Source organism: Rattus rattus, chromosome 2 (assembly GCF_011064425.1).
Source record: "Rattus rattus isolate New Zealand chromosome 2, Rrattus_CSIRO_v1, whole genome shotgun sequence".
NCBI lineage: Eukaryota > Metazoa > Chordata > Mammalia > Rodentia > Muridae > Rattus > Rattus rattus.
Genome location: NC_046155.1, coordinates 20,902,793 through 20,927,396, shown reverse-complemented (window position 1 = coordinate 20,927,396; position 24,604 = coordinate 20,902,793). Strand labels below are relative to the sequence as shown.

The following is a 24,604-nucleotide window of genomic DNA, read 5'->3' as shown; positions in this document are numbered from 1 at the left end:
AGTTTCAAAAGTAACTCATCTGATTTCAAAACAATTACCTCCAAACTGTCCAATTATTTCACAAAGCAAAACAGTTACTGATTCTCAAAGAGAAGTGAGGCAGGAGCCGGTGAGTGGATGTGTGATATGTTATGGAAAGAATGCTTCAAGATTGAAGATGGAAGAGAGAAAGACGATAGTAGAGAAAGTAGCATCAGAATACCTCAGCATTCTGTGTGCAGGGGTGGGCATTTGATGACTTCAAGGGATGATGACTCTACCTGGGCAGGTAATTTAGGGGAAAGCTGTTCTGCAGAGATGAGCATGGCTGTTATGAAGGAGTGGTGCCATTCTGCCTGAGGGATGTTCAGTGATTCCAGTATCATCTCACTTTCTTACTTGTGCTAAGAGACACAACTTCTTTGGTTAAGGGGACCAGGTCTATTATATCTGAAGTGACAGGAAATGAACAAGATTTAATGGAAGGCACATTCTAGAGTCCCCCTACATGTATGGTACATAAATTCTTTAAGTGGTTCCAGGACAGTTGTTTTGATTTTTAACTCAATGGACATTTCACAGTAACAGCTCCACATTGGAGCCAGCCAACATATGGTTAAAAATTTTATCTATTTAGATGTCCCTGAAGTTCATCTGAATCAAGAAGATGCCAATGAATATGACAACTGAAACATTAACTCTATGGAACAAAAAATAGGGCTCATGTCAGTCTGTGACCTCAGTTGAAATTAATGTCACTCTATTATTCTTATTTTCTTTTATAAGAACACTTTTATTTTTATTTTTTTAAATTTAATTTATGCTTTTTTTAAACTTATTCACTTTACATCCTGCTTACTGCACCCCTTTCAGTCACTCCCTCTCACAAGTCACTTCCCTCATCCCCACCTCTTCTGAGTGGGTTGGGGGCCCCCTGTGTTTTCCCTCATACCTCCCACCCCCATCATTTCAAGTCTCTGGGAGGCTAGTGCTTCCTCTCCCTCTGAGGCCAGACAAGGCAGCCCAGCTAGTAGAACATGTCCCACAGACAGGCAGCAGCTTGTGGGACAGCTCCTACTCCAGTTGTTCAGGACCCAAACAAAGGTCAAGCTGCACAATTGTTACTTAAGAGCAGAGAGGCCTAGGTCCAGCCTGTATATGTTCTTTGGTTGGTAGTTTAGACTCTGAGAGCCCCAAAGGTCCAGGTTATTTGACATTGTTGGTCTTCCTGTGGAGTTCCTATCCCCTTTGGGGCCTGTAATCCTTCTTTCTATTTTTCCATAAGAATCCCTAAGCTCCAGCCACTGTTTGGCTGTGGGTGTCTGTATCTGTCTGAGCTATCTGCTGGGTAGAGCCTCTTAGAGTCCATTTTTTTCCTTCGTGTTCCTCTTTACAACATCTGCTAAGTGGTTTTGTTGTTGGATTTTTAGGGCCTGGCACAGTACTCTGTCCTCTTTTATGGCTATTACGACAATAAACGCACAATCGGATGGCTGAATTTCCGGCTACCTCTTTCCTACTTCCTGGTGGGGATTATGTGCATTGGATACAGCTTTCTGGTTGTCCTCAAAGCGTAAGTTTTTAATCTTATTTATGGAGTCAATCAAAATCATTTTGAGAACTGGATATAATTTTGATACTATTTCATGTTTAGAGAATGGTAAGTGTTTAAAAAATGGTAAGTGTTTAAGAGATGAATCAACACTAATATTAAACTATTAGGTCCTCAAAACAAGTCTTTGACACAAACACAGGCCTTCAGGGCACTCCACAGGGTCAGAAAGTGGCAGCATGCAAGGTTGGAAATAAAATCAGTGGTAGAGTACTTGCATATCATGTGCACCTGGCCTTCAATAAAGCCATTTATTTAATTGCTTTAATAGACAACTAAAGGTATTGCAGTAATAGACAACTAAAATAATATTCTGGCAAGTGAATTAAAATAATTTAAAATTAATATTATTTAAATTCAAAGTATTGAATAAGGCAAGCACAATAGATGTGAAATGTTTTTAGTGATAATACGGAAAAAATAAATGTAATTTTGATAATATAATTTACTTAATGAGTATTAGCATTTCATCATATTATCCTCATAAAATTATCTTTGCAGTATTTTATGTGTTCTGGGTGCAGTAACTAGGCCTTTGGTGTCTGTTGTACTGTCCATGGATCATTTTCCAGTGTTTGGTAAACTCTTGCTCCTTGATAGCTCACATTATAGTAACAATGTTCCAGGAGATATGGTGGTTTTTCAAGTTTTCTTAAAGATACCATTTAAGATCATGGCTAGGTTCTAACTCTATTTTCTCTTCTCAAAATTATTCATATTTGAGCCAGGCCAGTCTGATTTTGGACCTCCTTTTGTCATGGTGCTTGGGTGACTTGTTATATGATGAAGTGATTGAGCGTCCTGCTCTATCGGCAGATCCATGGCTTTCACTCCCACTGCCAATGTAGGAAACAGCATTTGGTAGAAGATTAGGTGATATCTGCATGTTTGTGTCATGTCAAATTACTTGTCATGTTTTCTGTTGCTACCTCCTACTTGAATTCTCTGTTCTGTTGGGATAATAGTGGATTTATGGGATTCATCACTCTAATAGACAGGGACCTGTCATAGTTAGGGTTTCCATTGGTGAGAAGAGACACCATGACCAAGGCAACTCTTGTAGGAGACAACATTTAATTGGGGATGGCTTCCAGGTTCAGAGGTTCAGTTTATTATCATCATGACAATAAGCACGGCAGGGTTCAGGCACACTTTGTACTAGAGGAGGAATCAAGAGTCCTAAATCTTGATTAGAAAGCAGTTAGGAGAAGACTAACTTCCAGGCAAGGAGGCAGAGGGTCTCAAAACCCACCCCAAAGTGACACACTTTCTCCTAATAGTGCCACTCCCTGGGTCAAGCTCATTCAAACCACTGCAGGACCTAACTACTAAAATCAAGGAGAGTGTATTGTAACATTGTCCTTGCTTGTACTTAATCACCATCACTCACAAAGTAGGAGGAAATATCTACTTTAAATTATTTAAGTTAGAAAATAAAATAAAAAAGAAATTATTTTGAGCACTCAAAGTAGAATTCTTTGTTAGCCCAGCCAGGACTCTCCTGGTTTAGGTCTGAATATCATAGGAATTCTTGGCAAATGGGTAATTGGTTGCCTTAATATTACATCATATTTTCCCTTCTCCTTCTTCAAAGATCTGAAATCCAGATCATAAATGCAATATATACATTTTGAAGGCAAACTAGCACAGGTGAACGTTGTAATGCTCACTGTGGATGGGCAACCATCAGCTTCTCTACAGTATTTAGAGCTAATAATCTCAGACTAAAAGTGATTTTCTTCTTAAATCTAGATGTTCTTACGCAAAAGAATTCTATAAGCTAAAATGTCTAGGTTTGACTGGCATAGCTCACATCTGTCAAACTGCAGGAAAGAACTGAATAATTCATTGAAAGTGCTGAATGAGGAGCTTATTAATGCCACCCTAGCCCCGGAGGCTCTCCCAAGGCTTCCTTACCACAAGGCTTCCTGGCAGTGCTATATTCTATATTCATTCTGCTTGGGATCATGACAATAATAGCATTCATAGAATAAACTAAAACATCCTCCCATACCTTACATTGTCTTAGGTAAGCTGTAAATGATGTTAAAGTTTTATCTACGTATACTATCTGTTGCTGTAAAATTATAAAAAAGGGGCTGTCTTTTACCCCCACTAGAATTGACACTGCAGTGCCCCAAGATATCTGCTAGACATCTTGCCAAAAACACATACCCCAACTCCGTGGTGGCCCAGTGTCTCTGCTGCTACACACTCCCAGAAAGAACATACAATAACCTCCGATCCAATTGATAAGATATAATTGCCCACCTAAACATACAAAGCCCTATACACATCCATCCCTTAAGAATATTCCTAACAACCTCTAAATACACAGAGTGGAACCTCAACGTCAGCCTCCATGGTCCCATGTTCTGTTGGCGGTTTCTCTCCCAGTCTCCTCCAATCTCCCTCCTTTCCATTCCAGTCTCCTCCTCTTCCATCAAACTTTTCTCCCGCCGATCCTTCCTTCTCGTCCAATGACGTTCTCATTCTTCTCGTCCAGGCCTCGTTCTATCTTGTACCTGCCTCACCTGTATGACATCATCCCACAACTATCTTGTATGTATCCTAAACCACCATATATCATAAACTGGTATAAGCATAAACACAAGTAATTGTTAAAGTGGGAAAGTTGGCAGTATCCATATTTGTGAATGTCTAACAAAATCATAATTCATATTTCAAATAATTATCAGTATTTGCCTAACATGTACTTACCATACTTCATTAAAAACTTTTAGCTGTTCTGTTTTTTGTTGTTTCTGTGTTTATTATTTTTAATTAATTAATTAATTAATTCATTCATTCATTCATTCAAGATAGGCACTCATGTATCCCAGGCTGGCCTCAAATTTACTTCTTCCAGAGTGATAGGGTTACAAGCATGTACTGCCATACCTGCTTTATGTTGTGCTGAGGATTTGGTGCGAAGCCTCATGTGTGCTAGGCTAGCACTCTACTGAGCTCCATCTCCAGAGAAAACCTTTACCTCCTAAGCACTACAAAGCAACTCTAATGCCATTTTACAGACCATTAAATAAGAGAGTACTGAAGTCCATCTGCCCTTAGGACTTGTTTGAAACCAATTTCTTTTTGTAGGTGAAAAGTTCTCTGCCACTCACTAGTCGCCACCTGTGTTCTTCATCGTCCCTTAGACCACTTTGTTCCTTCAGGGTGTTTTGTGAAGTGAACTGAGGACATATTAGTTATTCTCACAGAGTGGATGGAAATTTAAGGTTCAGTGGCTTTATGACCAGGCCAAGCTCACTCGGCCAGAACAGAGTTTTGAACACCAATCTCTAATCAAGTGATTCTCATCTTGGGTCATTACCCCTTGGGGGCGTAACAACCCTTTCATAGGGGTTTCCTAAGACCATTGGAAAGCAGATATTCATGCCACAATTCATAGCAGTAGCACGATTATAGTTATGAATTAACTGGGTTCTGGGTCCGCATCGCATGAGGAGCTATATTAAAGGATCATAGCATTAGGAAGGTTGAGAACTACTGCTCCACCTCCATTCTTATTTTCCTAATCTCTAAGGAGGAGTCATCTGTCAGCAAGGCCAGCCTGATCTACAGAGACAACCAAGACTACACAGAAAAATCCTGTCTCACCCTCCCCCCTAATAATAATTTAAGTAAATAAGTAAATAATATTTTTGTCCATTTTTAAGACCCTTTAGAATTAAAAAGCCTTGATATGGCTCTTGTGCTAAATTTTCCTTCAAATATCAGTTTATCAAACCTCAAGTACATTACAGGACATTTTCATAATATTTCCACTACAAATGATAATGTTTGCTGTTTCTAATGATACATCAGACCCCATGACTGCCTTTAAAGGCTCTGAGAGAACATGAGAAAGACTCATGTTCCTTGCCTATGGGAACATAAGCTCCTGGCAGATCTAACATAGCACATGACTGGCTCCTCCTTCTCTCCAAGCCACAGTTGGCCTTATTTCAAAGGTGCTTGGAACAGAAGGGCAGTGACGTATGAGAGACCTAAAGTCACCAAGTTCCATTTCATGTCACTGCTTTATGAGCTGGATCTAGACTTACGAGTTTCAAAATGCAAAATTCTCCTCTCACAAACACGATCCAGGATGAATGGCAAGTATTTACAAAGTGAGGCTGACGTGGTCAGCCCTTTTATAATGTCAAGGACAAACTGGAAAGCAATCCCATAGCAAGCGAGTATACAAAAGGCTCTTCGTGATATATGCGTTTAGTGGCAAAGCTTTTCTCAGTGCCAAGGTGACATCTATTTATTTAAAAACTGTATAATGTCTTTACAAGGAGCAATCTAGGGAGCTCTCTGCCTAGGAACTTAATGACAAATAAGACAAAGTCTTTACTGTCGTGGTGCTCAGCAAGGGAAGTGGACTGTACACAAAGGCAGGGCCAGTGATTCTGGCCTAGGTCCTGTGACATTTTATTGCACTGTTTTTCGGGACTTTTTTGTTTTTGTTTTTTTGAATTTTTTTACAATCCACTCTTAGTCTCAGTTTCTTTTGAAGAGTACAATTCAGGAATCTTTATCACTCTTAAAGTAATCCCGCATTCTTTCTTTAAGTGGTTTATTCTGTCAGCTTCCTGCCAGCTTCTATAGGTATTTAAATCATCAGTGTGTAGTAGCTTTTGATCACCACCGAATGGGAAAATTAAGGAATACGAAACCCATAAAATTTAAAAATCAGTGTTCCCATTGTCCATTTATTTGAATAGACTGTTTTCCATATAACTAAGGCTGCTCTCTAGACAGTTTCCAGTTTACCTGTGACTGTTGTTTTCTCATTCCTCGGCTGCCTCTCTTTCTCCTTCCGGCTGCTGAATTAAACACCTGCTTTTACAGGATGACCAAAAACATTGGTGATGATGGAGGTGGCGATGACAACACTTTCAACTTCAGCTGGAAGGTGTTCTGTAGCTGGGACTATCTGATTGGTAACCCCGAAACAGCTGACAACAAATTTAATTCTATCACGATGAACTTTAAGGTAAAGGCACAGAGCCCCAAACGCTTATTTTGATTTCTAAGACTAACATTGGAGGCATTCAATATCAATCATCAATATCTTGACAGTTAGGAGACGGATGCTCTCATCATTGCTGCATACCAGGAGGTGGACACGAGTCTGATTGGGACAGAAATGTCCTGTGACCCCCAGCAGCTGCCCTTCTGTCTCTGGGACTTTTCCTTTCCAAATTTAGTAATAAAATTATGCTATTTGGTTAAAATAGCTCACTGGTTATTGGAATCAGATAGTTCAAATAACGTGACAGTGATCACCAGCTCTTTACAGAAACATGTAGGCTCAGTGTGTAAATTGACTCTAAGGTCTTAGAAAATGGCTTTAAAAATAATACTGGGAGAGCAGGACATGGTTGCACAGTTGTGTTTGGGAGACGGAAGTAGGAGGATCTGGAATTCAAGTACAGGCTCAGAAGCAAAGTGAGGTTGAGGCCCGTATAAGCTATATGAAATTGTTTCATTAAAATCAAGCCTTACATTCACGCCCCCTCCAAAGGACTGGGAGAGTGCCATTTAGAATGAAGATTCCTCCAGTGTTATGTTGGATGAGTATACTCCCTTTCTGTCTTTTGCCCTTTGTTATTATTTTTATGCTAGGATGTTTGAGAAGGGTCTTGTGTAGCCCATGCCAGCCTCAAGCTTGTTATTTAGCAGATGCTGGCCCCAAACTTACCACCCTCTAGCCCTACCAGTCCACTGTCTTTTTCTGTCTATATTCATCCACTTTATGGAATGTCAGATTTAGTGTACAGTTTTGTGTCTTTTTTTTTTTTTTTTGTCAATGAATGATCCTTCTCACGGCTGTGTCTCTCTCCCACTCTGCTTTGCCTGGCTGCAGGAAGCCATCATTGAAGAGAGAGCAGCCCAGGTGGAGGAGAACATCCACCTCATCAGATTCCTGAGGTTTCTTGCTAACTTCTTCGTGTTCCTAACACTTGGTGCAAGTGGATACCTCATCTTTTGGGCTGTGAAGCGATCCCAGGAATTTGCCCAGCAAGATCCTGACACCCTTGGGTGGTGGGAAAAGAATGAAGTTCGTCTCTGCATGCTTCTGACGTGCCTAGAAACTGAGAATTGCCGTCTTGCGGGTTGTGCTCTGTAGCCGAGTGTGAGACAAGGATGCTCTCTGCCTACTCCTCCATTCTGCTCCCCAGCTAACCACCACATGGAACGCTTTCCGCCGCTGGGCTGCCATTTCTGTTGTGCTGTTGGGATTTCAATGTCAGAGAAGATGGGGAGTTAGAACGGAGAGAGAGAAGAGAGTATTTTACAGAGAGAAAGCTAGACCTTAGGAGAGACCGTGTGGCAGTCCAAGTTAGGAAAACCACAGCGACAGCCTGGAAGTTTGATTTCAAATCTAAGGCTCTTCCTATGACCCAACATTACTTCCTCCAAGCTCTCACTTCTGTACCTGAAATGTCAGCTTCTGATGCTCTTCGCCATCATTTCTAAACCTATTTCATAGGAAGCATCATACTGACTGCCTAATTTTATGTTTCCAGGCTTTTCAAATGAGTTCTAGTGACATATCTGTCTCTTTCGTACCAAAGCCTTTGACCTTCAGCGATTCAAATGAGGAAGGCTAGCTCTTGGTCAGATTTGCCCACAGAGCATCTTTCCAATTAGTGTGTAGGAGAGAGGTGATTAGCATACATATTTAGAATTAGAAACTCAACCATCCTGGGTTGTTCTGGAGCCTGGTCACTTGCGTTAAGGTTTCTGGGTACCACAATGACATTAATTTGAACTTGGGCCTTTTCAAAGCATGCACACAGATTTATGACATGAGATATTTAGGTTTTCCAGATGGAAATTTTACAAAGCTCTGTAGATGGAAGAATTTTGAGATGACTCTTCATAAATGTACGGTTTCTTAGAAACATCCTGACTGGCAAGTGATAGTTGAAATATTAAAATGCCTCTACTTTAGAACCATATAGAAACTTAAGAAGTGGTAACAGTGGAAACGAACCCCACACACGTTTAGAGATAACAGTATCAGTGGTTGTTCGTGGAAACCTGTAAAGTGTCAGTCATTAAGTAGAGGGATTTTTTTTCCCTTAAAGGAAAAAGAAACCCAGCATAAAACATTTACCAAGTTTTTTTTTTTCAAAATACTCTCGTAATATTAATAGTGATTGCAAGTGAAATGTTCATTGCGCCCATGGCACAATGGTCACATTTAAGTATAAATGAACCACACTAAACGATGAACAGTGCTTAACAGTGCTTGACATTCATTTCTTCCCATCACTCAGGAGCTGAGGTTTAGTGAGTTTGAAGTCACCTGGGCACAGTGAATGCTAGGCTAGCCTATCGCAATACACAGAAAAGAATTAGTCTTTATAAGAACTGGCTTAATATCTGTTTTAGAGGGACTCTGAGATCTACATACAAATGAAGATTATAATGGTGACTCAAACATAACCCCCATACTGCTACCAAAACAAACTTACAGTTGCACAGAATCTGCTAAATTTTTAGGTTCAGTTGGGAATATTTCATGATGATTTTCTATGCTGAGTTGTGTATCTTCTTGATCATCCTAATAGGTATTCTTAATAAAAACTTGGAAAAAATAGCAACTGTATTCTAAATATATTCTAGTAATTCTAATCATTCAAAATATGGAGTGTACAGGGAAAAATAAAAAAAAGTCTAGTGCTGACAGTTTGAGCCAGGTATTTAGAGAACATGTTCTAAGAGTTGCCTCTAGTCTTTGCTTTCTCTTTACCTCATTGTCAAGTATATCATTTCCAAAGTTCCATGCATCAGTATATCAGTAGCCACATAGAACAATGTGTTCTCTGGGCAGAATGATAAAACTTACACGCTAAGTATACCAAGAAAACATTATTATGGGCATATACACAAACTCATATATGTAGCCTGCAAATATTAATTGGATATTGCCTTTGTTGTTTACTTGAGAACAAATACTAAGAATGCATGGCATAATCTTTAGTTTTATAAAGTATTAAAGGAACCTCGCTGAAAATCTTTTCAACCATGTCTCCCTGTAGATGAACATGGTTATGTCCCTCCTGGGGATGTTCTGTCCCACGCTGTTTGACTTATTTGCTGAACTGGAAGATTACCATCCTCTCATCGCTCTCAAGTGGCTCCTGGGACGAATTTTTGCTCTTCTTCTAGGCAACTTGTATGTATTCATTCTCGCCTTGATGGATGAGATTAACAACAAGGTAAGTCTAGGGTCGTGGTTGTCTTTGCCATCAGTGTGCCAATTTCCTAGTCTGCAGATTACCAGAATTGCCTCTGAAATGGTGCAGGGTTATTTTCTTTTCTACTTTTTTATTTTTTTGATTTCTAGATTGAAGAGGAGAAGCTCGTGAAGGCCAATATTACCCTGTGGGAAGCCAACATGATTAAGGCTTACAATGAATCTCTCTCTGGGAACACGACAGGACCACCCTTTTTTGTTCATCCTGCAGATGTACCCCGAGGTCCCTGCTGGGAAACAATGGTGGGGCAGGTAACATAAAAAGAAGTATATGTCATTAGTGGACCAATAGGCTGAATATTTCTTTCAAAACTCTAAGGCCTTATGTTTTTTGTTTATTAATAAAAATGGGGGCAGTTTATTGAATTCTTAGAATTTTCTGGCTCTGACTTTCAAATGTATTAGCTCAGGGAGACGGATACAAACATTTTCTCTTTTTACACCCTTTTATAGCTGTGTATAAGAAGATAGCTTACAATCGAATGAAGAGCACCATGCCTCCTATTATATTCTAACAAAGCACCCAAATTTAGATACAGACTCAAATGGCATTCATGTGGAGCTCTATTTAGTGTTATTTGTTTTTATATAAAAAAAGCCCCGCTCTTTGATTATAATACTCTAGTGGTTTTATGATATCAATTTTTATCTAATAATTTGCCCTTAAGCCTTAAAGGAAATTCTATTTTAAGTTATTTGTTTTTATAGTGGTTATGTAAGTGACCCTAGTCTAAGACTAGTGATATCCTACAAGATAAAAGAAATAAGATCTCATTGCTTACTGTCCAATAAAGGAAATTAAAAACTGAACAAAAACAACCAGAGATGCTGTTTCAGCTCTCCCACTTCTGTACAGTTCTTCTCTATGCTTTGTGAAGCTTGTGATTTTATCTCATTGGAGAAAACACTCTTAGTGTGCCTTCAACCTTAGTTCATCAAATATAGTACAGTTTAAATATATTTGAGTGTTCCTAGAAGATAGCAGTTCAGCTGTATCAGTCGTGCAGTCTTTGTGAATTATTTGAACAGGTTTTTAAGTAATATTTTCTGTAGGATAAGAAAATCAATATATTAGCATAAGTCTTACTAAAGCAATGCAATACCAGCAAATGTGAACTCAAAAGACTTTGTTGCTTTTGGTCTGATGTCCGTGAGACTACAATTAAGCCAATTGTGATGTCAGTTACCGGAGTGAAAGTTAAATAGCATATATCTAACACTAGAATTATGTGATTGAAGATGGACTAGAGAATGTATAGTCTGAAAAAATATTGTGATTTATTTTACTTTCTAAGCACTTGGGGATCAGATAAGCTCCTTTCTTAGTGCTGGCTGCTAGATTTTCAGAACTTACACATGCCATACATGTTTCTAGAAACAATCATGAAGAAAAAACTAAAAGCTTAAAAGAAAAATACTTGTGGGCTACATTTTAGTGGGTAGAGCAGGGGCCTTCCAGGTTGTTCACATGCTAACTCTTGGAACCTGTGAGCCTGTTGCTCCTTGTTAAGTAGGTCCTGAGGAACCGTTTAATCACCTAACCTACCTCCTTATCTGCAGCCCAGCGTTTAGTACTAAAACATTCGGAACACACAATTTGCAAACTTACTGTTTAAGATGCTTCTGGCTGGAATGTACTAGGAAATCTATCCTTTGATAGGTAAACACCCACTTAACAGGATCAGTAGAATGAACTGTAAAGAATAAGATATATGTTGGCTGTTTCTGAGGCAAGGAGAGAGATTAATTAGATATGACATATCATTCTAAGACAAATTTGTATTTCTGATGTAGAAGCTTCTGTGATGTTTTTATGTATTTAATTTGTTGTGGTCAAGGAATCACCTCACAAACCACACGAACACCAATCTCAAACAGGGATCGTTTATTGAGCATACACCCAGGATTGATCAACCAGGGCCACAGTTCAGACTCAGAAACTGAACCATAACTCGAAGTTAATATTTTACAGGGTTTTTAAGCCCCAAATCCACAAACAACTGTCCCAAGTTTTCATTGGTTAGGGTATTAAACTGTGACAGGGCATTTGTCTTGTCTAATATTCTTATTATCTTAACTTGTCTTCCAGGATGGGACTTGTCTAAAATTCAAGTCTTATCTTGACAACTAGGATGTCACTAACTGTAACTGTTACATGTACATGTCTTTTTCTGCTAGTAGGATGTCAGTTCCAGGGAAGGTCTTGGGAACTTAAACTTTCCCGGACACCTCCTCAAAATGGAAGTCTTATTTTAAATAATTTCTTATATTGGTACAGGTGTCTCTCTTATGTGGGGATCTACCCTAGGGGCAGCTTATACCATAAAAGCTTATATACAGGTTCAGGAAGTGCTCCTGGATGGTTGGTTTGTATCCAAGCTTATTGTAGGTAACTATAGAAAACAGTTCTAGTGATTATTATCTTGATTGGTTTCTAAGGACACAAAATTTAACAATATATAATCAATCTTGGCATCATAAAGTTTCCTAGTAACAGCAGAAACATATGAGAAAGTTTCTTTATAATGTCCGGCTAGTGAGGTAACTGTTACCAAGGCCTTAACATTTTACCTAGGTCTTAACATTCCATCTAGACCTTAATATTTTACTGAGGCCTTAACAAAATTTCCCCCTTTAAGGCCCAGAACATGCTGCATGTCTCAGAACATGATGTATATCTAAGAACATGCTTTATATCTTAGAACATGCCTTATATCTCAGAGCATGTTGCATGTCTCAGAACATGATGCGTGCTGTTTTCTGAGTGAGACTTGTAGCAACTTCCCCATTTCATCACTGTTCCTTACTTGCAGTCTCTTCTTTACTTCAATATTATGTTAAGAGACACTACCCCTTCCCCTGTTGGCATTTACATCTCTCCCATAAATCCTTGATACCCCTTTGGGAACAAAAGGCAGAAGGAAGGGGAACTATAGGCTATTGACTATGTAGATTGGACTAGATAGAGGGAAGGCAATGTGGATCCAACAGCTTTGAGTGCTGGTAAGCATTGACCCTCATGGTAACCATATCTCTATCATTGCATCTGGAAATATTTCGACTCTTTAGCCATTTCGCTTAAATGAAGAAGTGGTGAAGGTAACTGAGTTTGCATAATTATGAAGATGTACCCTGAAAGCTCATGGTTCCATGGGATTATTCTAGATGTTTACTCGTTTCCACAAACACCAGCCACTTTGTCCTCTTTTCATGACACTGTGGCACTCAAAGTTCTCTTAGTTCTATGAACAACAGCAATCAAACCAAACCAAACAATAAACAAACAAACAAACAATAAAAACGTTATAACAAATTGGGTTTCCTTTCAGCTCTGCAGTGTTTCTTAAATAGTAATTATTACCTCCACTGGTATTTGAAAGACAGACAACAGAACCTTAACTGTAGGCCAAGTAGGCATGCGAAGTTATTGCTGACATTGTGTTTTAAAGAAAAATAAGAAACCAAGGACTGATGACCATAGTGAGAGTGGCTAACATTGATTGCCCTCTTGTGTGCCAAGCACTAACTCCTTGAAATTTTAAGCCATCTAAAGATCATCACTGTATGGATGAGAATACAGAGAGAGAAATTTGCTTAAGACCTTGTAGGAACTAAATCTCACCTACATAACAGCAATGTAGAGTTGTCATCTTTATTCAGTGCTGGTGAATTGTCCCCATGAAATATAATTATCACCAGGTACAACCTTTAGGCTTCTTCCCATATATGAATCCCTTTATAGTATCATTATGCATTGTTATGCCTTGAACTGTTGGTGATTCTTTGGGTTTACAGACCTGAGCTATCTAGACAACTCAGCTAAATGTCCAGGAGTAAAGTTGGGATGTGTGACATGTTCTTCAGGGGACTTTGTGCAGTGTGACAGAACTTAAGCTTAGATGATATTCCTGAGGTGGTTAAGCCACTATTTTAGGGTTCTCTGTTCTTGATAGCCATGTATCTCTTCCCCAATCTGTGAATAGATACTTGTAGTTTATAACACCATATTCAGATCCTCCCTAGGAATTCTATGTGAATGTTATACCTTGGGAAAAGATAAAGACTAAAATTCAGAATGGACATAAAAAAACAAAGTCCTCCCAACCTACTTCTAGTTCATGGTAGTTGTCAGCATCTTGTTTTAACATTGACCAGGAAGTAAAAGGAAGAGTGAGAATGTAGAAGAAAAAAAGGTCACATTTCAGAACAGTTAGGAGTTACTAGCATTCATTCATTCATTCCATTTACTTAGTGGATAATATGTACCCAGCAGTGTTGGATACTAGAGGTATGAATGGGTTAAAAAATGGACCATAGTTTTGTGAAAATTATTTTTTACACAGAGAGGCAAGGCCATTAACAATGTAACTATAAAAAGATTTCAAATGTACACTGGTAACGAGGCAAAGATAAAATGCACGGAACCGAGTGCTTTTCATAGCACTTACCTGTGTAAGTCAAGCAAAGGAGGCTTTTTACCAGTAATGCTCTAATGATGGCTATCGGTTCGTACGAACTGAGACAGGAAGTGAATTAGGTTAGGTTAGTAGATGAAGATTATATGCAGTGTGGAGTACCCTGAAAAAGTATGTAGTTTGATGGTCTGAAAAAAGGCCAATGAGATTGACAAAAAACCCACCAAAGAAGAGTAATTCAAGAATAATACGGAAAGCTGTATGCAGGAACCTCCCTCCTACTCCCTGCAAGGATGAGGGACCACTTGTCCCAGTTTGAAAACACCTATGGGCAAAGGCCCTCTTTCTTTTCTATTATTTTTCTGTCTGTTCCTCAGCTTTGAGGTCAAAATGCCCTTCTGATTAGAGTCATTTTTCATGGGTGTTGCTTTGCTTGGGGACTAATGCTAAAATAATTTAAAAATACATACTAAGTTTTCAATAACCTTTTGCCTTTATTTTATTTACATTATAGTTAACTTGTACCTAAGGGAGTTGATATATATTTCATTTATGATATAAAACAAATGTTAGTTATTAAGATTTCACCTGGTACTCTGACATGGCCAGGAAAGTAATGGTGGCTCACGAGGCTGGGAGTTTGAGAGACCCAGGTCTGAAGCATGCGGCTGGAAATTCGCTGATGACTATTTGTCAAATGCTTACTTGCCCTATGAGACAATGCACTTATTATTTTAGAGAGGAAACCATCTAGAGTTATGGAAGTCAAATCAAAAAACTTACAGACTAATAATACTTCTTAGTATTATTAATATTTAGTAATAGGCTCCATAGGCTCATGTGTTTGAAAACTTTATTGTGAGCTAGTGGTACTGTTTTGAAAGGTGGTAGGACAGTCAGGAGTTAGAACCCTGCTGGAGAAAGTGGGTAACTGTGGGGAATAACCTCACTGCTCTTCAGTCTTTGCTTCCTCACTGTGTTGGTAACATGATCAGCTACCTCACATTTATGCTACTATGCTTCTTCCCTGATTAATAGACCAACTGTAAGCCAAGGGGAACTCTATTCTCTTGCAATAGCTTCTTGTCATCAGTTTGGCCAACAAGAAGGAAGGTAACTAAAACAAGTACTTTTTAAAGAGTGTCATTGAGGTTTAATCTGTGTACCATACACTTTACACCTTAGAAACATACAATTCAATGCCAGGTACAAATTTAAAATTTCTGCATGGACAGTATTTTTCTACCAGCTTTTAAACTTTAGTGTCATAAAGTTTCTTAGTCAAAAGAAGATACCAGTATAGTGATTCAAGGATAGAGACAGTTTGAGAGTAACAAAATACAAGGAGGTTATTTTTCATTTATTAGATATAACTTCTTATTTTTTTCTTTTATCACTAACTCTAGCCTTCCAGCCAGTGACAGAAACATGACAGTTTTGATAGCAATGTTAAGGTCATCTGAAGATAGAAATGTGTGCACTAATAAAGATTGTATCATACCAGGAATTCGTGCGTCTCACAGTTTCTGATGTCCTGACCACTTATGTCACGATCCTCATTGGTGACTTCCTCAGAGCATGCTTCGTGAGGTTCTGCAACTACTGCTGGTGCTGGGATTTAGAATATGGCTATGTAAGTACAGTACTGACTTTTCCTGCATTAGATTTTTCCCTCTGTGATTCATTGTCGATACATGTTCTACAAGCGGCAGGATGCCTCTGAGTTACATGAGTGAGGTCACCTTGTGAGATGCCATCAGTACAGTTATAACTCAGAAGAGTCCAGATATGAGCATCATACTTTCCAATACTGAAGTAAAATTAGCTCAGACTCTTTAAAGCAATGGACCTCTAACTGTCCATTAAAATGTCGAAAGAAATCTTGGCCCTATTGGCAGTTCCCTTCCCATGAAGCTAGTTTGTGCTGATACAAGATTGCTGGAAACTGTATATTCTAGATCGGCCTGTGAATTTCATTATGGGACTGGGCAATTATCACGCACCAGTTCCTATGTGGTACATGAGGGGATAAAAGGATTCAGTGAATATGGAGTTTTTTTTATGAAGTTCACAGGCTAATAAGAACCTGACAGGGACAACAGCAGGAGACTGGAGATTTCAAGGAAGACCCAGTTTGCTGACAGGGCTTTACTAAATGGAGCCCAGGGGCAGCCGTGTTTCCTGAAACAAAAGGACAGGTTTCCCTATTTAACTATTACCAGCCCTTCCTCTAAGGCCAAGTTAAGGTCCCTCTCCAACTCAAGGGAAGTGGTAGAGCATACATGGTTCTGTGGTCTGGCATACCAACAGCCCTTCATTGCTATTTTGTACAAATAAAATAGGTTTCAGTTAATCCTTCAAAATAGGAATCGAAGAACTGATGGTGCCCCTGTGCTTAAGTTCCCATTGGCTTTGTGAGCACCATGAAGGCACCCCAGATACCATTTTAGGGCTCTCGGAACCTAAAAGTTTGTTTCTTTTCTTCTGCCTCAGTTTAGTTGCTATGTTCTAATTTCCACAAATATAGACTTTTTTCTTTTAAAAATTTCAAGCACAAGATGGTCTTTTCATTTACACTTACTATTTCTGCTTCAAAAGGATGCTGTTATCCTAGAATTGGACGTAGGCCATTCCTTCTTGTCATTAAGCATTCCTTTAGTGTGTCACCTCCACAGAGTTCTTCTCTGGCCATCAGTCTAACATAGCCCATCAAATGCTATCAAAACTTACAGTTTTGTTTATGTATAAGATGTACAACTACTTGAAAATTTTTTAAAAACTTCTATTCCTTGTCTCCTCTTACAGTCAAGCATTCATGAAACACTACCATCACCACAACAAAAAAACCGAAACAAAAACAAGTAAACAAATGTCTGTTCTTTGAACCATGTTTATCACATAGCAAATGTTCTGTGCTGACTGTGTAGTTGAACTTGTGCCTCTACATCCTGACACCATCAGCGCATCAGTGGCAGCTGGAAGAACTCTGTCTCTCTGTGGGCAGTTGATCTGGTTGTGTGCTCTAAGCCAGCGATGATTCTCTCACTACCAGTGAAGGGGTATTCACTATTTGACTTTGTGACAGTGCCTTTTATTAGATCATCTCTGTCACCCTCACTTAATGTGCCCCTTGGATAAGGCAGAAGCAGTTAGGTAATGTTCTCTGATACGTGGCCATGATGTAATGCGGCAGATCCTGGATGCCCTGTACAGCTCTCCTATTGCTTGCTATGAGGTATTCTTCTGGCTTGGATTCATTTCTATTTTCCTGGCCTGATTCAGCTCTTCGGAGGCAGACATAAAAATTGCCATCTCTTTCTTAGATCATGGCTTCTCTTCTGTCTGTTTGCCTTTTATCCCTTGATGCTTTCTTCTTAAGTGGTAGAAAAGTTGACTGTGAATATGAAGTCAATATAACATGACCTGGATGCATAAAAGCTGTAATTAAATGACTAAAATTTATTATTTATGTTGTGCTGACAGAGCTCTTGGGTTAGTACAAAGCACAGGAAACAAGTTTCTGTTTTTAAGTCATAAAGAATTTTCTCTCATATTACCTTTGGAAGGTTCTTTGAAGGGAAAGCACAGAATGAAAACAAGTTATAAAATGTTAATGTTGGATGACATATCTTTTTTTAGTGGATCATATCATCCTGCCAATTGGCTGACTAATTTCCTTGGAAGCCTGCTGGGACTGGCTACTTTGAGCAAACCCATGAAAGGTCTGAGGGGCATAGAGATGAGGAAGCTAGAGCCCACTGAGAGGATGCAACTTTGACCTGAAGTCTTGATTTTTAATTTGTCTACCCAGTGTTTAGATTTTTTTTAACGATCTAATATTTTAAAACTGGGAACTTCTACATAACACATCTTTTTTGCTGACATATTAGAAAGCCTAGACATATCAGACTTGTATTTCCAAATGAGAAAATAGTCTTAAGGGCAGAAATACCATCTTCTGCTTTTATATTCACTCTTCAATTGGTTTACAAACTCCACTACTCTTATTTGCAAGCTCCAAGAATCAAGAAGGGTATACAACGTAAATGGCAAGGACAGAGTAATTGTTCTGGGTCTTTGGTTTGTGTGTAGAGAAAATTAGAGAGGGGGTGGAAGAGAGAGAGAGGGAGGGAGGGGGAGAGAGAGAGAGAGAGAGACCTCCATCAATACAAAGACCTTGTGGGGAAGGAGGCATCTGAGTTGATCTTGAAGATTGAGTAGGATTTTAAGAGATGAAGAAGACATTTCCCAGAAGAGATAAATGAGACAGGGTTTCAGAGGTGAAATGTACAGGGTTTCTCTGCTCTTGCTTTAGGTTTGCTAATTGACAATTTGGTCTATAAATCACTTGCAATGATTGGAAGGAAAATTTGAGATGAGGTGAGGAGAGATTCCCAAGAATCTTCAGGAACTGAGAGAAGACGTAGCCATTTCTGTCACAATATATTATTTCTTTGCTTCTTGGAATTCTAAAACTATAGTGAGATTATTGTAGAAAAATTAGAAATTTAATCAAGTTAAATATAATAATAAAAATCACAGTTGGATAGGGTGGCACATGTCTTTAATCTCGGTACTCAGGAGACAAAAGCAAGCATATCTTTGTGAAGTCAAGGCCACTCCGATATACATAGTGAGGCCCTGTTTCAATAAAATAAAATAGAATAAGAAGAAAGAAAAATAAAAATTAACAGAGGAGTGCAGGGGGAGGGGAGGTTTCGGGGAAACAACTAGGAGGAGAAGAGAGAGGGGAAACCATGGTTGGGAAATAAACAATAAATAAACATAAAACCACAGATAATCCTCGTGAGGTTATGTAAATTATCTGACGTAAATAATCTTATTTATATGTACATATATATTATGTATTTATATATTACATTATACATTAAATATGTATATTTGCGTATGTATGTATACACGTGTGTTATTACAGGGGTAGATAATCTATGTGCCTAATTTTGGGGACTGCACTGACTGTGTTACCACATCTTCATGTTACTAACAGCTAGACTATAACATGAAATTTATTTGAGTGCTGGGGACTTAGCCCAAGGCCTTGGTCATGCTAACTTGTGCTCTACCACCAAGTGACCACCTTAGTTCTCTACAACATAAATTTATTTATTTTTATCATAGAATAATTATATAAGACAATGTGGTTTTCTATGATGCTTAAACATAGCATATACTACAATATGGGAGTACTATATTTTACTAGTCACACATTGCTTGTTCTCTCTTACTTTCCCCTTCAATACCGTTGATTGTCTAAGTTTTAATATCACATCCATTCTAGGCCCCCCTATATTCCACACATGATGGAAAACATTCAATACCTACTTTTTCAAGTCTATCTTATTTTTACCATGGTAATTTTCACATTAGTCAATTTTTCCACTAATGACCTAATATTGTTCTTTTAAAATATGATATGGTTTTCAATGGTTTTGTGTTACTGTTTAGATGGATTTAGAATACTTTACAGTAGTTTATTTGTTGTCACTTGAAACTATATTTTTGTCAAAATAACTGTCATGATGTCATGATAATAATTGTCATGATGATATTTAATCATATTAATATAACCATCATCATCATAGACACATCTTTATGGTGTCCACGAATTTGTTCCTTATGAATTTTCCTAAGTTGATTTGTGTGATCAGATAAAAGGTACTTTTTCTCTCTTAAAATTCTCTTTTCTTTCGTTTTTGTTGTTGTTCAACAATTCAATGAAAAATATCTTCACCTAGCATTTAATATACACTGATAGTAAGCTTGGTATGAATCAAGAAACGAAGTCAAGAGATCTGAGGAGACATAGGATTGAATGTCAGCATGTGTGAGCAATTCACAGTCAGCTTTATACTTGTATCTTTAAGGAGATCTTTGTTGTATTAATAGTAATTGAACCATGGGACATTTCCTTGAGGTCTAAAGGAGAGGCTCAAGATGTTCCATAACCGTGTAGGATAGTCAGACTGTCTGAGTGGAGTTCTATCATTTGGCCTTCTTTAGCAGTCTATTTTTACATAGAATTTACTATTTATCAGAAGTGTTACAAATAATTTACACTTGCAAATTATTTCTTCATTCAAAGTAAGCAAACTGTCAATGCTGTGAAAGAGCTATTATTTCTTTTCCCTTAACAAACTCCAAATAAAGGCATCGAGACTGTTAAATTAATGACATAAAACCAGGTGAAGCTACGACTGAAATCTCCGTCTGTTTGACTTGAAACCATTAACCAGACTTCCGCCATGTTGAACTTTCTCTATAACTCACGATATTTAAACACTCTGCCAAAGAATGAAAGCTTTTAAAACTTTAAATGCTGCCTGGATTGGACACATTCAGTTGAATGGAGTAAAGATAAATGGGTGAAGGACAGAAGATGATATTTCCTAGGTAGATATGAGGTAGTCTGAAACTGCCATCAGGAAGACAGCATGATGGAGGGGCAGTAAGGAGACTTGGGTGTACCTTGATGGGACAAGAATGAGGAGAACCTAAAAATCAGGCTTCATTTGACGTTGCACCCCACTATATGGATAGACTCAATCCAAAGTTACCGTGATCCTGCTTCTCAGCTAGGTTGAAGAACAAAGCTAGGTTGAATTACCCTAGTAGTTGAGGCTTGAGCTTATCCTAGATCCACGCTACTCAAACTTAGTCAAATATCAGAGTCTGCACAGGGCCTAGGAGGATTTAGTAGTTCTATTCAGTAGCTCTGGGATAGGGCCCAGATATTAACTATTCTTACCACTCCTTGCTGATCTGCTTACTCCAGTCTGGAGACCACACACAAGCACTGCTGGGCTGGATCCACAACCCAGACTAGCCTGTAGCAGCAAGGCAGTTGTTCAGCTGTGGGAATTGGAAATTGTGTGAAAATGGCCAGCGAGGTCATTGCAAAGGCAGAGTACATTGACTCTGAGATCCTGAACTACATTTCATAACATCTGTATGGTGGCATTCTGCTCCAGATAACTCAATTTGCAGGGACACAATGGTTTTCCCCAGGGTGTTTGTCCAGTGAACCATATGTCTTCCCTGAGTAGATGCCTGATTCTAACCCACTGTCAAGTCCCCAAAGTAAAACAATATGGCTTCCATCCCCTTGGTTATTAACCTCCAACCAAATACAAATGAGTCCTTCTGTTGTGGTGAGTGCCACGGGTTAACTTCCTCCACTACCCCTACCTCATCTCAGGTTTCGAGGAGACTTGCTGTTTTCCCCTTCTTATGCACCATTTACTTCTTAGTGCATTTCCCCACTTCAGAGGTGATTAAACAATTATATTACAATTTAACTGATATTTGATATTATTGGTTTGATTCTCAACATGTAATACTTAATTGTTTTAATACTTAAAGTATAATCTCATGGTTTCACAAAACACACCTCCAAAAGAATGGACACCTGAGTCATATGCATATCTGAGTAACTGTTTTGCCTTCTCATAAATGTCCTTTTTAGAGTGGGGTGTTATGTATCTACTCTGTGGCATAGTACTTTTTAAATCACGGTGCCAAGATTTCAATAAATATGAGATTTTAGGTGACAAAGGGATGCTAGAAATTTTCCAGTTAAAAAAATTGGTGACTTTTCTGAAAAGGGATGGGTGATATTTTAGACTTTGCAAGTGCTGTACTCTCTGCTTCAGATGGTGAACTCTGTTTTAACCTAAATCTAAAACAGTGCATGGAGGAGGCTCAGCTCTGGCCTAATTATAAGAAAAAAAAATCACTGACAAAAGCAGATGGCCGTCCATATTGGTTTTATGGACTATACCGTGCTGATTCTGGGCCTATTTATTTTATTTTATCAATTGATCTGTGAAGAAACTGGGTCCTAAAGAGATGAGTCACTGGCCAAGCTCATGTAGTCAGAAAACACTGGGCAAATCTTACCCCTCAAATGTAAATCAAACTAAATGTCTGTACATAAAGACTACAGGGCCCAGAGGACCCCCTGGCATCCTTCCTGTTTCCCATCAGTTTAGATAACCAACACTTTATTCCTTTACCTGCCTTTGCTGTGTTTGAGGCGTCTAGGGATTCCTGTGGTGTCCTTTGTACTTTGTTTTAAAAGATTTATTTGTCTTATCTTATGTGACTGTGTGAGTATCTTGTGTACCACATCTATGTCAGTATACTAAGAAATCAGAAGGTATTGGATCATTTGGAACTGCAGCTACAGGTACCTGTGGGCCTTTCGATGTAAGTGCTATGATAAACTGAACTGAGGCCTTTTGACCCAAGTGCTCTTGGCTACTGAACCCTCGCTCCAGCTCCTCCTTTCTGCTTCTGTAGTCAACTAGTTAAGTGTCAAATATCTCATTCAAAATGACTTTGTGGGAGAGTAAAAGAATAAGAATCTGAAGGGTTGAATTTGTTAAATGTCCCACACTTGGCTAAATCCTGATACCAAAAGAGATCACAGTTGAAGGTCTGATTCTTGAAGTGACAGGGAGAAGCTCTTTCAGGCCACTGATGGTACAGACCACCCAACTGAACACTATTCAAATGTGTACTGGGATCACACAGGCTCTGGGCAAAAATTAAGCTCCAAGCAAAAAGCACAGAGAGCACAGGACAAAGCCCTGGGACAGAGAGATCTATTCCTCCTAAGTGTCCTAAGTGAGGAAATTGTTGCTTTCTTCTTCCCCCCCTCCAGTTCTCCCTCCTTCACTTCCTCCTTCCTTCCCCTCCCCCTCTTCACTTCCCTTTCTTTATTCGTTTCTTTTTCCTTCCTTCCTCCTCTCTTCCTTCTCTCCTTCCCTTCTTTCTTTTCCATCTTTCTATGTAGGATTTTACCTATCCAAAGTTAGCTTCTGACTTGATGGATAGACCCAAGAATGATCTTGAACATTCCAAGCTTCCTGTTTCACATCCCACATGCTCAGATTACAGACATGCACCTCCATACGAGTTTTATGTTGGGACTAGGGTATAAGGCTCAGTTCTGTGCATGTCAGGTAAGCTAGGCCTCTGATCTCATGAGCTTTTGAGGTGAGGAACACTTTTTGTTGTTGATTTTAGAATATAAGCTTTAGGCTGTTTTGTATCTTGAGATTATTGCCTTTCTAAAAAAATAATCTGCAGGATAAATACTTTACATTTATCAAGTGTCTTGAATGAATTAGTTTAAAAATCACCCAGGTCTTCTTTGTCTTTATTAGACACACAGGGATTTTTTTTAAACACATCTCATTTTAATTATTATTCTGTCATGTTTTCTATTTATGCCCTAGATCTATTTCAAGGTAGATTACCCACATTTTTAAGGAAATAGAACAATCCAAGTCCTTTTATTAAAACAATTATAAACAAGGAGAGGACTATTTGGAGGGAGGCATGTGTGCAAGATCTCATCTCTGAAAACCTTTACTATAAAGCTTTGCTTTGAAAACAGAATCGCATTTCAAGTTAAATTCACAACAGCAAGTGACACCAACTCCAAAAGAAATAGAAACCAACAAATAGTTATCTTCTGAGATGGTCACACATTCGCACATTGTCCTAAGTGACTTTAGAGATAGTAAAGAGAAGTACTGAAACATAGTTTTCAGAAGGGGCATTTGTGGGTGGTAAAGTAAAATAGTTTTGCTATTTCCAATTTATTTTACCTATAGAATAATTAATAATTATGTTAATGTTACAAACTGAAGTACAAGGGGCTATAGAGATGGCTCAGTGGTTAAGATAATTTACTCATGCAGAAGACCCACATTTTGTTCCCAGCACTGATCAGGGGGCTCACAATGGCCTGTAACTCCTCCTTCAGGTAATCCATCACCTTCTCCTGGCTATCTGAACTCATAGACACAAAGCCTTCTCTGCGTACATTATCCACATTTTTAAGTTATGAGGGAAAATAGTATTTGGGGGTAGAGGAAGTGATATAAATGAGGCTGGAATTCATAAGACTTTTGAGAAGAGGCTCTGAAAGGCATAGCTTTGTTGGGCATTCAAATCAGAGATCTTACATATCCCACCACATTATTTAAATTAATTCTTTGGCAATTTCAGATGTATATATAATACATGCTGCACTTTTACACTTATACACTTTTATTTCAATTCTGCCTCTCAAGTTCTTAGGTATAAAAACATTAAGATACTCTTGAGTCAAAGTGGTATGTTTATGTGTATGTGGCCATGTGTATGGATATGTATGGATGCATTTATGTTCATGTGTGGATGTATGTTTATATGTGTTTGCATATGCATGTTATATGTGTGCATACTAATATGTGTGTACCTGCTGGAAAGAGTAGGATTTGGAGTGTTGTTAGGAGTCTACTACTC

General features: G+C 38.6%; 1 protein-coding gene across 1 annotated transcript in view; it reads left to right on the top strand.

The window, feature by feature from the left end:
• Tmc1 (transmembrane channel like 1) overlaps nt 1-24,604 on the top strand; it is a 162,922-nt gene that overhangs the window by 118,765 nt on the left and 19,553 nt on the right. Inside the window, exons 9-14 of the mRNA XM_032891708.1 lie at nt 1,410-1,552; nt 6,452-6,596; nt 7,470-7,664; nt 9,655-9,834; nt 9,963-10,124; nt 15,792-15,920. Of these exons, the coding sequence (XP_032747599.1) occupies nt 1,410-1,552; nt 6,452-6,596; nt 7,470-7,664; nt 9,655-9,834; nt 9,963-10,124; nt 15,792-15,920 (954 nt within the window). The remainder of the gene's footprint in view (nt 1-1,409; nt 1,553-6,451; nt 6,597-7,469; nt 7,665-9,654; nt 9,835-9,962; nt 10,125-15,791; nt 15,921-24,604) is intronic.